The sequence below is a fragment of the Carya illinoinensis genome, chromosome 14 (assembly GCF_018687715.1).
Source record: "Carya illinoinensis cultivar Pawnee chromosome 14, C.illinoinensisPawnee_v1, whole genome shotgun sequence".
In the NCBI taxonomy this organism is placed as follows: Eukaryota; Viridiplantae; Streptophyta; class Magnoliopsida; order Fagales; family Juglandaceae; genus Carya; species Carya illinoinensis.
The window spans coordinates 9,672,489-9,688,814 of NC_056765.1; the positions used below are offsets into that span (position 1 = coordinate 9,672,489).

Consider the following 16,326-nt stretch of genomic DNA (forward strand, 5'->3'; position numbering starts at 1 on the left):
CATAAGTAAATACATATCCAGTTTGAGATCTATCTCTGTGTGGATCTGAAAGATAACCTGCATCTGCATATCCAACTAATTGTGGACTTGAACCATGTTGATAAAGTAATCTTATATCAACCGTACTCGAAGGTATCGAAGGATATGTTTAATGCCATTCCAATGTCTTCGAGTTGGTGCGTAACTATATCTTGCAAGTAAATTAACTGAAAATGTAATATCAGGCCGAGTGCAATTTGCAAGATACATCAGGGCTCCAATTGCACTGAGATAAGGTATTTCAGGACCAAGAATTTCTTCATTATCTTCACAAGGACGAAATGGATCTTTCTGCACATTAAGTGATCGAACAACCATTGGAGTACTCAGGGGATGAGCTTTGTCCATGTAAAAGTGTTTCAAGACTTTCTATGTATAATTTGAATGATGAATGAGAATTCCATTTGGCAAATGCTCGAGCTGCAGGCCGAGACAAAATTTCGTTTTGCCAAGATCTTTCATTTCAAATTCATTCTTTAAATATGTAGCGGTTCTTCTGATCTCTTCAGGAGTTCCAACAAGATTTAGATCATCAACATAAACCGCAATAATAACAAATCCGGAGTCTGATTTCTTAATAAAAACACATGGGCATATTGGATTATTCTCAAATCCTTCTTTTAATAGATATTCGCTAAGGCGTTTATACCACATGCGTCCAGATTGTTTTAACCCATATAAAGATGTTTGAAGTTTAATAGAAAACATACTTCTGGATGTACTCAGATTAGAAGCTTCAGGCATTTTATATCCTTCAGGGATTTTCATATATATGTCATGATCTAATGATCCATATAAATATGCGGTGACCACATCCATCAATTGCATATTCAATCTTTTTATAACTGCCAAACTGATCAAATATCTGAATGTGATTGCATCCATAACAGGAGAGTATGTTTCCTCATAATCAATCCCCAGTTTTTGCAAGAAACCTTGTGCAACAAGTCGTGCTTTATATCGCACAATTTCATTATTTTAATTACGTTTACGTATAAATACCCATTTATATCCAACGGGCATTACATCCTTTGGTGTTTGTATAATTGGTCCAAAGACTTTTCGCTTTGCTAGCGAGTTTAATTCAGCTTTAATAGCTGATTTCCATTTTGGCCAGTCATTTCTACGTCGACATTCTTCGACAGTTTTTAGCTCAATTTCTTCATTACTTCTGGTACTGTTAAGAGCCATTTTATATGAAAATATGTTGTCGACAACAGTTTTATTTCTATTCAAAATTTCTCCTGTACTCATGAAATGTATTGAGATTTCGTTATTTTTAGGTACCTGTCCCTCTTCAAGGGAAGTCATTTCATGAAATACCTCTTCAGGAGGTTCTTTCTCAAGAGATTTACTCTCTTCAGGAGCATCAATTACTCTTATGGCCTGTGTTGGTATGGACTCTTCAGGAGTACCAAATTTATTTTGTATTTTCCTCTTTCGAGGAATTTTGTCCTTAGCACCAATAGGCCGTCCACGCTTCAGGTGTATCTTAGATTCGCCTATTGCTATTTTGGCAACTTGTCCTTCAGGGACTGCAATCCTTGCTGGAACATTAACAGCAGGAATATATGATTTTACCACACCTTTAGTGTCAGTAAATACATCCGGTAATTGGTTTGCAACACTTTGCAAATGAATAATCTTTTGAACTTCTAGATTACATTCTTTTGTACGATGATCAAATTGGAAAATAACTTTATTTTTCCAAGTAATTTCCTGTCGTACTTCAGGCACCGACTTCTCATTACCTAATGTTGGAAAAATGGATTCGTCAAAATGACAATTCTCAAAACGTGCCTTAAACATATCCCCTGTAAGAGGCTCAAGGTATCTGATAATAGATGGAGAATCAAACCCAACATATATCCCAAGTCTACGTTGAGGGCCCATCTTTGTACGTTGTGGAGGTGCAATTGGAACATATACAATACATCCAAAAATACGAAGATGAGAAATATTTGGTTGCTGAGCAAATGCAAGCTGTAATGGTGAATATTTGTGATATGCTGATGGCCTAACTCGAATTAATAATGCTGCATGAATTATAGCATGTCCCCAAGCAGAAATAAGAAGATTTGATTTCATGAGTAAAGGTCTAACGATTAGCTGAAGCCTTTTAATCAATGATTCAGCTAAACCATTTTGAGTGTGTGTGTGGGCAACTGGATGTTCAACATCTATTCCTATTGACATGCAATAATTATCAAAAACTTGAGATGTAAATTCTCCTGCATTATCCAATCGAATAGTTTTAATTGGATAGTCAGAGAATTGTGCTCGTAGCTTAATTATTTGTGCAAGAAGTTTAGCAAATGCAGCATTTCTAATGGAAAGTAGACAAACATGTGACCATCGACTTGATGCATCAATTAAAACCATAAAATATCTGAACGGTCCACTTGATGGTTGAATAGGCCCACATATATCCCCATGAATCCTTTGTAAAAAAGATGGAGATTCAAAAACAACCTTTGAGATAGATGGTTTGATAATCAAATTACCTTGAGAACATGCAGAGCATGGATATTCATTGGGTAAGATAATCTTCTGATTCTTTAGGGGATGCCCATACGAATTATCAATTATTCGTCTCATCATTATTAATCCCGGATGTCCAAGGCGATCATGCCAAGTCATAAATATTTTGGGATCAATGCACTTCTGGTGCATTACAACATGTGATTCAATTGTTCTCATTTCTGTATAATACAATCCAGATGAGAGGGCAGACAGTTTTTCTAATACGAGCTTCTGGCTCGAAATTATTTTAGTAATGAGAAGATGCTCTTTATCGTCTTCGTTAATAGTTTCAATATGACAACCATTACGACGTATATCTTTAAAACTTAATAAATTTCTTCTGGATTGTGAAGAAAATAGAGCATCATTAATACAAAATTTGGTGTCATTAGGCAACACAATATAAGCTCTTCCGGAGCCTTCAATTAGATTCGATGAACTGGAAATGGTATGAACATAGGCTTTACTCAATGTTAGATTTTGAAAATATTTTTTATCCTTAAGAATTGTGTGAGTTGTAGCACTGTCAGCCAGATATACATCTTTATTATTCATCTCGGAGATAGAAAATTCATCAATAAGACTCATGATTCTACAAAATATATAAAACTTTCATTACTAAAAAAAACATTGCAGAATAAAAATATTTTACAATAATATAAAGGAAATACATTAATTAAAAAGGAACACTTCCATGATCAACTCTACCACTAGAATCCTCAAAGAAATCAGAAACATCAAGACTTGTAATATCTTCTCCATCTATAGAATTTAAAGCATATAATAGTTCAGCAAAATTTGTTTCAAATTTCTTTATTTTTTCTTTTATAGAAGATTGGTATAAGTCAACCAAGTGCTTAGCTGTACGACAGGTACGAGCCCAATGTCCAGTCATACCACATCTATGGCATCTATCTTCATCTTTCTTTAAAAATTTGTTTTGAGGACATTTGCCCTTCTCTGAGTTGAACCACTTTTGGTAGTACGATGTATATCTATTATTATCCCTTTTAGTGTGGTCACTTCTAAGACCTCCACTTCTATAGTTTTTCTTACCACGTCCACACCCTCTTTTTCTTTGAAAAGATGTACCATTCGCTTCTGAGAATGATGTAAATCTAGTACCATTCACTTCAAGGAATGATATAGAACCAGTAGGACGTGACTGGTGATTTCTTAATAAAAGCTCATTATATTGCTCAGCTAATAGAAGACAAGATATAAGTTCAGAATATTTCTTGAACTTTCGCTCTCGATACTGCTGCTGCAGGAGTACATTCGAGGCATGAAAAGTAGTATATGTCTTCTCTAACAAGTCATCATCAGTGACTTTTTCACCACATAATTTCAATAGCGAGCTAATTTTAAAGAGTGCAGAGTTATACTCACTAACACTCTTGAAGTCTTGCAACCTCAGGTGCATCCAATCATGACGAGCTTTTGGGAGGATTACAGTTTTCTGGTGTTCATATATCTCCCTTAAATCATTCTACAAAATAAGTAGATCTTTCACCGTTAGATACTCAGTTTTTAATTTTTCATGAAGATGGTGCCGAAGGAAAATCATTGCCTTAGCACGGTCCTGCAAGGACCCTTGATTTCCTTCTTTAATTGTATCTCCCAGGTTCATTGCATCAAGATAGATCTCAGCATCAAGAATCCAAGATAAATAATTTTTCCCAGAAATGTCAAGAGCAACGAATTCCAATTTTGTAAGATTTGACATTTTCTACATATATAAATCAGGAACATAAGTATGTTTAACATTTCATATTTATTTTGAAAACTACAAAAATATATTGAAAAACTTACTTGAAGTAGAGGACTATTAGCTTCAAAATCGTCAGAACTTTCGTGTTGATAACGTGTTATGAAACTATCGAAAGGAGAGAGAGAAAGATAGAGCTCAGAGAAGTTATGAAATTTATGAATTTCTTAAAGAATTCAACGATATATATAAGCGTACAAAGGTAACTATGCTAGCTTACTATGCTGCACTATGCTAGCACTATACACTATGCATATGTCGGCCAACTCACTATGCTAGTACTATGCTAGCACTATGCACTATGTATTTGACAGCTAGCTCAAAGTGGTCATATAATTTATTTTACAACAATGTTATTTTACAACATTAAATAATTTTTTATTGTCAATTGATGTAGCATATTTTTACGTAAATGTTGTGAATATCAATTATCATATCATATTCATCGTATTAATAAGTCAGCTGTATAAGAATCTAATTTGGGTAAAAATTCTTTTTTTTTTAATAATATTATTATTATTTTAAAATTTTAAAAAATTAAATTATTTATTATATTTTGTATAAAAATTTAAAAAAAAATTATAATATTGAGATAAGATATAACGTTTTTAGCTCTTTTGAAAAAAAAGTGAAACCTATTATAAAATAAATGAGTGAGTTTTTTAGGTGAATCATTTTTTATTTTATTTTTTCAAATGGCTAGAATGCCCTACACCTGCACCAATCATTATGAGATAAATGTAGGAAATGCACTTTCGAGATATCACCATTGGGCTAATACGGCTAATGAATAGACAATTCTATCAATCCAAAGATGGATGATATGTAAGAATCTATTGGAGAGGAAAATGGTTTATTTCAATCAGTTCAAATCGTAATCATATACTAATATGTTGTTTGATGGGGACATGGTGAGGAAACTTGAAAGCAGCTTTTGCACTTACAACAAAAGGGTCTGTCGTCGTAATGAATCTAAGATAATGAATACACTTTCATGCAAATATAGCTTGCCAATCTGTTCACTGTTACAAAAAGACTTCGTATATAACTGAGTGGGAAGCAAAAAATGCAGAGAAACAGACAAATCTCGTCTCTCAGGAAAAAAAATAATCCAATTTCCAAGCAATAGCTGTGCCTTCTCGCTTGCTAAATCTCAAGCAGGAAAGCCATAGATTTATGCATCCCCTCCGAAAAATATCTTGGCCTGTCATGCAGATAAAATGATGAGCATTTTCAAATTTCAATTATAGAGTGGTTTAAATGACATCTAAGTAGGTAGCTTATATAAGCCACTACAAAAGTAGAGGATACTTCAAATTTGAGAATCATTTATAAGTTCCAAGGGCAGCTAAAACTTGAATGTAAACATGGGCATGCTATTGTAGAATTGTGCTCACTATGTATGAGCTTCATCAGTCTAATTCAAAACTGCAAGAAAAATGGAAGACCAGTGAGCAAACCTGGACCAATGAAACTCACTGGCAGACACAATGGACACACTTTCGAGTGGTAGATCCATACTCTATGAATGATACCCTCCAAAGCAGAAAAGCTAAAGTTCGGACCACTTTCTCAGGAGTGTGAATAAGAAAAGCACGAGGCCGTGGTCAAATTTTTGCCAAAATCTAGGCAAATTTATCTTGTTCAATTGTTAATTTCTCAAGTCTACTAATGTTACTTTCTCAAGTGTGCTAAAGTGATTGGCTTTGTACAAAAGAATGAAACCTACCATAACCTTGCTAGCATTTAGCTAAGCATGCATATGCAATTCTTTTAATCTAGCATAAAATGATTCAACATTCCAAATTTTAGTACCATTTCACAATGCAAAAGAGAATGAACTAGTATACTCTATAGCAACTTATAACCTGGAAGTAAAAAAGATATCCAGAATCAGTTGAATGCAAGTGCCAGAATTTAGCAAAAAATCAATAGATTCAATACCAAGATGCATGCAAGAGCATCTTCTGTCTATCTTACTTGCTCAAGAGTTAGAAACATAATCACGTTCCAAGCTCCCAGCCGACCAAAGTTAAGGAAGAACCCTTTATAGAAGGCAAAAATTCCCTGCAATGTATCAGTGTCCATGAGTAAGTAGTTATCACTGCAGCTGATCTTACTTATAAAAAAAAAAAAGTTATCACTGCAGCTGACGGTTTCTAACTTTCTTTAAAAAAACATTTATGTAAAGGTTTTCACCAAGATTATGGCAAAACACAAATTCAATTAGTTCTTTTATGGGTAAATGACACACACACTCTCAAAGTGTATGGAACTCATGACTTCATCCTCCATCCTGTTTTTAAGGGGGAGGAGATGCAATCTGGAAGACAACTATTAGAACCCGAGGGAAGTTATTGTCAGAAGCTTGTTTCTAGCCTATTACTTAAAGTCTATAGCAAATGCCTGTGCTCTAATTTAACAAAGTAGAATACAGCCTTCTCATTATTTTATTTCTTTCTTTCTTTTTTCTTCTCGGGTGATCTTCATTAAGGAATAGACAATCATTTTAAGAGTCAATATGAAGTGTTTTCCTGCTCTGTAGATCCGAGAGAGAACAAATATTATTTATAAGTATGTTAATAGAAGTACTATTTTCTGAGGCAAATCAACATACCTCACTCTTCAAAGTTTTGATGAAGCAGTCAAACGTGCTTTTGTATGTTGAATCTCCCATCATTCTGGATTTCACCTGGAACATAATAAGCATGGCATCCAAGCCAACATTGACTGACTAACTTGTCCTTAAAAACTATAAAAAAATTTCTTCATACGATAAGAAACAAATTTTGACCATAATCTTTCACTAGCACAGCCGCTTTAAAGCCTGCAGCGAACAATTTAGCATATTATGCTACAATTGGAAACCAGAAGCAACGACAAATAAAAATTAGAAAAGCAGAGATAACTTGAACAGATTCACTTCTATGACAATATCACCACCACCATCAACATGAACTTATTAGAATGCCTGGAAGTTATCGATACTGTTTACGAGGTTGCATGCATGAGAGACAGCACATGATAATTTTTGTTCTCTAATTTGTCCATCCCTAGTTCAGCCCAAAAAGGTTGGTTATGTATACTGATTGTGTAGTGCTTTTTCAAAATTAAAACAATATATAATATCCAAAATATGCATCGTGTATACGATGTTATGTTTTACCCTAAGAGTTGCAAAATTTCAAAAAACTCCTGATGTAAGCTTTCAGAAACAAAACCAGACGTGCAGGACTGAGTCAGATATAAAAGCAGAAAAAAAGCCTGATCTTCAAGAATTATGGAAACGAATGGGATACTAAAAACATTGTGGCAGGGTGATTTCCTACAATCTATAAGCGTAAATTTAAAACGTATATGAAGGTGATAATGAACTATTTGAGGACTTTAAGCTTTATAACCCATGGCTAAAAATGCAACGAAGCAGAAAAAGAACACCTACAACATCAACGGGAGAACCGATACAGACGGCAAAGAAACCTGCACCTAGACCAGCCAGCATATGAGTTAAAACATTGTCCATGAACCCCGGAATTCTCAAAATCATCTGCATAAGCATAGCAAATTAGGACATTTTGAACTTAACACAACTACCTAGAATAAGTTCAACCTAAAAGACCTAGCATTACAATATTACCTGTTTCACTTGGTCATAACTAGCTAGTTCAGCAGCATTTATTATAGCATTTCGTGCTACATTGGGGCCAAGGCCAGTCCACAGGGCCCCTAATCCTTCCTATTTTTTGGAAGATAATTAGAATTGATAAGCAGAGACTCTAAAAATGAAAGCGGATATATGATCGCATGCAAACTAACTTGTCTCACTATGGTGAAATATGCATCCAAAGCTCCAGAGTAACGCCTAGGAACCCCGGCTGGTAATTTCCCTTCAGCTTGTAGTCGAACTTTGACAAGATCAGTTGGATTAGCCACTGCAATTGCTATAGCACCTATCAAGGTAAAAATAGAATAAAATTTTCAAATTAAAGACTCTAAATAAGAGTTTGATGTGTAACATACCGACTTAGCAAATATGGCAGCAAGGGAATTGTGACAATAGTTTGAGCACTAGGCAAAACAAAAAGCTAATCAGGTTGCATAAAATTTTGAACAGCAAGCAGGGTAGTCACCAAACATACTCACCCGTTAAAAAAGCAGCAAGTATTTTGTGGTATACAGGAATATCTCCAATAAACTCACTGCCAACTAGATATGTTTTGACCTGTCCAATATGCAGTTTATATCACACAATTTCTCCACAAAACTCATAAATAACTAATCACATTCATGAAAATAAGTTAATAACCTATTATAAACTCACAGGACCATATAAGCCAATCCTTAAGCCTCCATAAAGACACTGGCGTTGTAATCCTGGAATAAGGCCTTTCCAGAGTGCTGATAAACCCTCTTCCCTAGCAATAGTAGCCATAGTACCCAACAAGCCTGAATATTTGGGAACACCCACTCCATCTACCCCCGCTGCTTTCTTTTGAAGCTGAAGCCTGACTTTAGCAGTATCCAAAGGAAGAGTACAGAACTGCAAAAGATCCATGAATACAAAACAAGGAAGCTTTAAAATGTGAGGGAAAACGATGAATGTAGGACATAATGTAGAATAATGACAGATCCACTAACTAAAACTCTCCGGGAGTAACATAAAATTTATGGCATTGCTGCCTGATAAGTAATACCTATGACTATCCAACATCCCCCCGAGCTTTTCCCGTGTATTTCCAAACAACACCACCCCCCCAACCCCTCAAGTGCCGGCTAGTCTTAAAGGATTAGTAGGTGAACTCTTTGAGCTTAGCACACAAAATAATTGTACTAAATTAAACTAACCCATAATAATACGAATCAAATTAACAAATCTACTAAACTTGAGCAAAACCAGAAAGATCAAAAGTACCTCGGCGAAACAAGCCGCGAAAGCGCTGCAGAGGAACATCTCAGCGAATGAGATTTCGATCTGGGGCTTGAGATCGGCCATTGAAAGCTGCAGAGAAAGGCTGGAAAGCAGGGATTGGGTAATAGAGACTCAGTTTCGGTAGAGTTGAAGAAGGGTAATTCAGGGCCTTATGGAATGATTTCAATAGTCATAATGAATGGAAAGGGACGTGAGGATGGCCACCATTGATGGCCGTGCAACTGGATTTTTCAATTTTCACACCTCCTCCTCGTGACCATCGTTTCAATGATTTGGGTGGATGCTTAATCATTTTTTAAGCTTATTTTAATTGTTAAATCTCATTTGTTAATATCACTTCTTCATATTTAATTGTTGAAACACTCTTCAAAACTTGATGCTTACGTCACACGATTTTATTAAAATTTTTGAATTTTTATTAGAGTAATGCAGATGATGTAAGTTTTACGTATATTCTTTAAAAAAAAATATAGAACTTATTATGTAAAATCGTGTGAATAAATATTTGTAGTTGTAAAATTTTCATCTCGTGAAATCGAAAATATCATTCTCTTTAATTGGTAAGTATATTCGAAATAAAAATTATTTGTGCATACTTAGGCCTAGTTTGAGAATATATCTTATCTCATCTTAAATCATTATTAAAATTTAAACACTTTTTAATTTTAAATATTTGATTTTTTCATCTAATTATTACAATTTTTATAAATTTCTAAACAAAATATAAGAAATAATTCAAATTTTTCAATTTTTAAAAATAAAATTATATGCTAACAATATTTTAGTTTTATAATATTTTTACTTAACTAATTATCTCATTTCCCAAAATTCAATAAAATATATTACTATTTAACTACTATTCATAAATTATTTCACTATTATTCATTAACTTATCATTTCATCTCACTAAATAAGGCTATAATATGTGTAAGTCTTATGTAATCATTTAAAAAATTTGTGAACATGACTATAAAAATAAATAAATAAAATAAACCATAAAATTTTATGGTGGGACTTGTTTGTTTTGGTTAATTTTTAAAAAAAAAAAACTTTTGGGTGATCTCAAATGTTTATTAAAATCCAATTTTTAAATACTCAACTTGGTCATTTAAGGGTTGTTCAGATTAAAAAAGCCTCTCAACTTATATCATCTCATTTCATTTAATCATTATAATTTTTTTTAAACTTTTATACAAAATATAATAAATAATTTAACTTTTTCAAATCTCAAAATAATAATTATATTAAAAAATAATATTATAATAATATTTTATTCAACTTTCCAATTTTATTTTATCATAACTCACTATCAAAACCTCCTCTTAAACTCTAAAGTTGTGCATGATCATATACTTATTAAGATTTGATTTGTCACTTAAACTCTTAATAGATCTTAAATATTTGACTACTTTGGCCAAGCTGACCTGCGAATTATGACACAACATCAATTTCCCAATTGACATGAGTTTACAATGAATTGCTGCCTTGAGTATTCACAAATCACAATGGATTAGTCATTTTGCAATTATATGAAAAAATGGCCAATAACTTGTGAGAAAAGTGCCTCGATTAGATTATGTACGAAAAAATCCATTTTGCATTTTTGCCACTCACCATTAAATTATACTGCAAAGTATGAGAAATTTTGTATTTAGTATTACAAAATATGAAAAAATCTAGTTGTAAGCACAATCGTGCATTAATATGTGCACTAATTTATTGTGATTGGACAAAAAGTAGATTTTATTGAAAATAATGCTAATTTAAAATTTAAGTATGAATGAATCAGTATTGGTACGTAGATTAGTACACGACTTTGCTTGTATGTAGTAAAACTCTTACAAAATATGAGAAATGATAGTTGCAGTCTTATAATATATAAGTCTTGCACAATCCCTTTAAAAAATAGAAAAATATTGAATCTGCATGAAAAAACTAATTTTTTAATGATGAATCTCACTCTTTTTAAAAAAATATATTGAGTTTGTACATCTTAGAACTGTATCTAACGTTACAAAATATTTTATTGTTTTGTTTCTCTCTCCTCCTTTCATTCATAATCATATTCACTCTTCATCTATTTTCTTTTCAGCCCTCTACCATAGGCTTGAAAATATTCTCATAATATACTCTTATCTTTTAACTTCCCTTTTTCATTTTTATTTGGGTTAATTTTGTTATTTGTTGTAAATGAAAAAATTGAAATCACACTAGCATACAACAAAAGTTGTAAATGTTAAAAGATATGAAAATATTGTAAATTTATTAGTAGTTATAAGTAATATTTAAAATAATTAATGATTTAAAAAAAGAATTAAATTGTGTATAGAAAGAATAAATAAATTGATGTATGGCACGTTGCAAAGTCATAAGTTAAATTAAATTAAGTGAGTTTTGATTAATTTAAATGAAGTGGTTTTTTTTTTTAATTTTATCATTTTAATTCTCATATATGTAATTTTTTCAATTAGAATCTTTTGTTAGATCTTTCAAGAAAAGTTTGATGAGGATGCCACATGGTTAAAATAATAAAAATAAATTTATATTTAAATATCATTATAAAATACATAAAATGGTTTTAAAATATAAAAGTAAACAAAATAAATTAGAAAATAAGCGGAAACGTGAAAACTAAAATTAAAAAAACTGAAAAATATTAAACCTATTAAGCCATATATGAAATTAAGAGAATTGGAAAAATTAAAAGAAGAAAATAAAACATTTTTTTTTTTTAAATCCAAAAATATATATAAAGTATAAACTAGAATTAGGAAAAAATAACAACTTTAAATATAAAATTTAGAAAAATAAAAAAATTGAAAATATATTAAAATAAAACAAAAAGAATTTGAGGTGTTCAGTGCCCAACTCAAGCACCGAGGTTGGGTAACCCAGGCAGGTAGCCGCCAACCTCCCGCATTGGGCGCGGGGAAAGTTTGACAAATATAGCTTAGCACGTGCCTGGCAGCTCGGGTTTGGCTAACTTCAGGCCGCACATGAGTTGTATAGAATAATTCAAGATATAATTATGTAATAAGTAAATATTGTGTAATTATTTTAAAAATGAATGAAATTTATTATTAAAAAATTAAATTTTTAATATAAATTTTAAATTTTATTATTTTTTTAAAAATAATTACACGACAGTTACATAATTTACGATTATAAATATTTTTTCTCATTATACATCTCAAATAGAGCTTTAGGTTCGGTTTGACATTATAAAATTTTTATTTTAAATTTAAATTATCGTCTTATTATTACAACTTTTTCAAATTTTTATATAAAATATAATAAATAATTTAAATTTTTTGTCACTTTTTTAAATTTTATAAGAATAATAATATTAAAATATAATAAATATTATTATCTTAAAATTCAAAATTCTTATCTCACTTATTAGACCGAACCTTAGTTGCAAGCACAAGTAGTTGAAATCCAAGCATGATCGGGGTTTGCCTTAGGTCCCGCTTAGTTAAACAGATGAGATGAGATATTTTTTTTTTTTGATAAGTTCATACGACTGCACATGAGATGAGATGTTTTAAATAATAGTAAATAAAATATTGTTGTAATATAATTTTGTATTGGGATATGAAAAATTTAAATTATTTATTATATTTTGTATGGAGATTTAAAAAAATTATAATGATGAGTTGAGATCAAATTTTTAATTTTATGTAACCAATCTGGACCTTATAATGAGATAAAAGTATAATAATTATTTGTTTTGTAAATTTTTTAAGGATAATGTTACAAATATTAAATTATGTTATAAATTTATTTTTATAAGATATTTTGTAACTAAATCATTTATTTTTTCTTAAATAACAAAATGAGAGCAGCAAGAGATAACAACTTGATAGACACGCAAAATATCGTATACTTTCTAAAAGAGAAATTATATATATAAATATAAAATGCACAAATCTTGTGCAAGTTATTTATAAAAAAAATAGATTTTATTATAAAAAATATAAAAAGTTTACTTTTTTTTTAAGAGATGTACATTTTTATAAAATATTTATGCATATATTTGAAGAGTAATGTTAGGTATAAATTTCAAATAGCTAAATTTTGTATAAATTTTTTGTAAAAAAATGGATTTTACTAATCAAGAATAATTTTAAAAAAATGATATTTACAGACGTGAGTGTATAAATACTGTGTAATTATTTTAAAAAAAATAAATAAATACAAAACATATATGAATAGAAACTTAATTTTTTAATAATATTCTATAATTTTTTAAAATAATTATACAACATTTATACAGTTTATGACTATATATAAATTACTTTTTTCAATCTATTTTTTTATAAGGATTATGCTAGAATTATATATTTGATATGGAAAATGCTTTGGCCATTACCGGTGGCTTCCGTTGGAGGTTACTGTTGGTTTTTTTTAAGTGATTAAAAAAAATTGTTTAATATTATTATAAATTTTTTTTTTATTTTTTAAAAATATTAAAAAAAATTAAAAAAATAAAAAATAAATTTGCCTAGCGGTGGCAGCATCCCTAATACCACCTTGCATCACTCTTTCCGAAATTTAGTCTGGCGGGAACGAAATGTCCACACTCAACTGAAACCCGCCAATTGAACCCTACAAATTCGAAAGGACTTTCCCACTAACCCCTCCGACGTCTATATAAACCGACCAGACCGACTGACCGAACCGATTTGCCCACCATTGCTGTCCTCTGAAAAAAAAAAAAAAAAACCAGGCCTTAACCCTAACCCTACTTCTCTCGAAGTCAAGAAAAATGCTCGAACTCCGGCTAGTCCAGGGTTCGCTCCTGAAGAAAGTTATGGAGGCCATCAAGGACCTGGTGAATGATGCCAACTTCGACTGCTCTGCTACCGGGTTCTCGCTCCAGGCCATGGACTCGAGCCACGTCGCGCTGGTGTCTCTGCTCCTTAGATCCGAGGGCTTCGAGCACTACCGCTGCGACCGCAACATCTCCATGGGCATGAACCTCAACAACATGTCCAAGATGCTCAAGTGCGCTGGCAACGATGACATCATCACCATCAAGGCCGACGATGGCAGCGACACCGTCACCTTCATGTTTGAGAGCCCTAGTAAGTGTTCTTTTGGTTCTGTAAATTCTTAATCTGGTCATGTTCGAATTTGAGAATGCTGCTGGGTTTTACTTCTAGTTACGGTTTTCAAGTAGCTGGGTGGTTTCTATTTAGATGTTTAGTAGACACATATTGCCGTGTTTGGTTGCTGTAAAAATGTTGGGAAACGAAAGAGCTATGAAATTTAATTATATTTATGTTTCAGTTATGCTGCGAGAAAAATTATGGCAAAAGTCCTTCTGTTAGCTCAAGTTCTATTTTCTCTCCCCCTTTCTTAGCACTGAAAGGTTTTCTGAGAAAATTTAAGGATGAACATTTATTGCAATTGGAATGAGAAAAAAACATTTTTTTTCTTTAAAAAAGTTTTAAATAACTTGAGACTGCGGTTTTTTTACTGTGTCCTGTTTTTTTATCCGACATGTTCTTGTTTTGATGGATTGTTCTGCTTCCAAATGGGTACTGGACTAAAGCTCAAGACAAAATTTCTGATTTTGAAATGAAACTGATGGACATCGATAGTGAGCACCTTGGAATTCCAGAGGCAGAATACCATGCTATTGTTAGAATGCCTTCGGCTGAGTTTGCTAGGATTTGCAAAGATCTCAGCAGCATTGGTGATACTGGTACTGTGGCTCTGTTGTTGGATTAATTGGTTCATTGTTTTTTCAGTTGCTCTTTCCATTAGTGAATCACTAAACATTTTGGGTCAATGTGTCTTGCAGTTGTCATCTCTGTGACTAAGGAAGGTGTGAAGTTCTCTACAAGAGGTGATATTGGAACTGCAAATATTGTTTGCAGGCAAAACACCACAGTAGACAAGGTATGCTCTTTATAGTGTAATTATTAGGAAATATTTATTCTGAATTGGATTGAGCAAATTTCTTCCAATCCATGGATTAACAGTGACAATTGTCTATTGAGCATGCGATTATTACAATTATAGCACCTCTTGAGCATGGCTATACTGCTTTTTAAGACTTTTGCACTGCAATGTGAAACTTGTATCTCATGGTGGGTTTGTTAATTTATATGAAAAAAATGCAGCCAGAAGAAGCAACGATCATTGAGATGAATGAGCCAGTATCCCTGACGTTTGCGCTGAGATACATGAATTCCTTCACAAAGGCGACACCTTTATCGAGCATGGTTACAATTAGCTTGTCTTCAGAGCTGCCTGTCGTGGTTGAATACAAGATTGCAGAGATGGGTTATATTAGGTTCTACTTGGCTCCTAAGATAGAAGAGGAGGAAGACGAGACGAGGCCTCAAGCTTAGGTGCTACGCTTTTGCCCACAACTCAATTGTTGTGTTTTAAAACCCATTTTGAGGATTTTTGTTATGCATTCTCATCTTGGCTTTTTTTTTTAATCTTTCTGGGCAATCTATTTGTTGTTTAGAGTAATTCTATTATGTCAAGTGACGAGTATGTTCTTGTTTTATGAACTTTTTTGTCAAATCTCAAGTGGGCCCTATAATCACAAAATTAATGTTATATATAATTGTAGAGTGTGTAAATTATGTGTAATTTTTTTAAAAAAGAATAGAATTTACTAATAAAAAATTAGTTTTTTTTTTCACATTTCATATCTATTTATCTATTTTAAAAAATTATACGGCGTTGGCACATTTTAGACTTTTAATATTATTTCTTTAAAAAAAAAAATCTAATTGCAAGCACAATTGTATATTAATATATGTATTAATTTAATGTGATTGGTCAAAAAATAAATTTTATTGAAAATAATATTAATTTAAATTTTAAATATAAAAAATTAATATTAATTTAAATTTTAAATATAAAAAATTAATATTAATACGAAAATTAATTCGTGATTTTGTTTTTATTTATAAGTAACAAAAACTCTTTCTCTGATCACAAAAACAATTAGAATATAGTGATAGCAGTTAGGCAGCCTAAAGGTTAGATGACCTACAATGGGCATCGATGGAGCGGTCTAGCCTCACGATTTGTTTTAGCC

At 31.9% G+C, this 16,326-nt stretch overlaps 2 protein-coding genes across 6 annotated transcripts; one reads left to right on the forward strand and one right to left on the reverse strand.

Annotated features, from left to right (window-relative positions):
* Positions 1–5,166: 5,166 nt before the first annotated feature.
* LOC122294795 (mitochondrial uncoupling protein 2-like) lies at positions 5,167–9,552 on the reverse strand. Of its 5 annotated transcripts, none has more exons than XM_043103770.1 (9): positions 9,243–9,552; positions 8,652–8,870; positions 8,474–8,552; positions 8,156–8,280; positions 7,968–8,066; positions 7,773–7,877; positions 6,948–7,022; positions 6,311–6,397; positions 5,167–5,534 (listed from the first exon to the last, which is right to left on the reverse strand). In XM_043103770.1, exons 1-9 carry the CDS (start codon positions 9,321–9,323, stop codon positions 5,505–5,507), a joined length of 900 nt encoding a protein of 299 aa, XP_042959704.1. In that variant the 5' UTR covers positions 9,324–9,552; the 3' UTR covers positions 5,167–5,504. The 5 variants fall into 5 exon arrangements, 4 of the variants coding, with proteins under 4 accessions (XP_042959704.1, XP_042959705.1, XP_042959703.1 ...); XM_043103771.1 differs by having other exon boundaries at positions 6,275–6,397; positions 8,147–8,280; positions 9,243–9,550; XM_043103769.1 differs by having other exon boundaries at positions 8,147–8,280; positions 9,243–9,548.
* Positions 9,553–13,805: 4,253 nt separating this feature from the next.
* On the forward strand, positions 13,806–15,862 carry LOC122293349 (proliferating cell nuclear antigen). The gene is made up of 4 exons (XM_043101903.1): positions 13,806–14,347; positions 14,818–14,970; positions 15,070–15,167; positions 15,392–15,862. Exons 1-4 carry the CDS (start codon positions 14,029–14,031, stop codon positions 15,620–15,622), a joined length of 801 nt encoding a protein of 266 aa, XP_042957837.1. The 5' UTR covers positions 13,806–14,028; the 3' UTR covers positions 15,623–15,862.
* Positions 15,863–16,326: the final 464 nt, after the last annotated feature.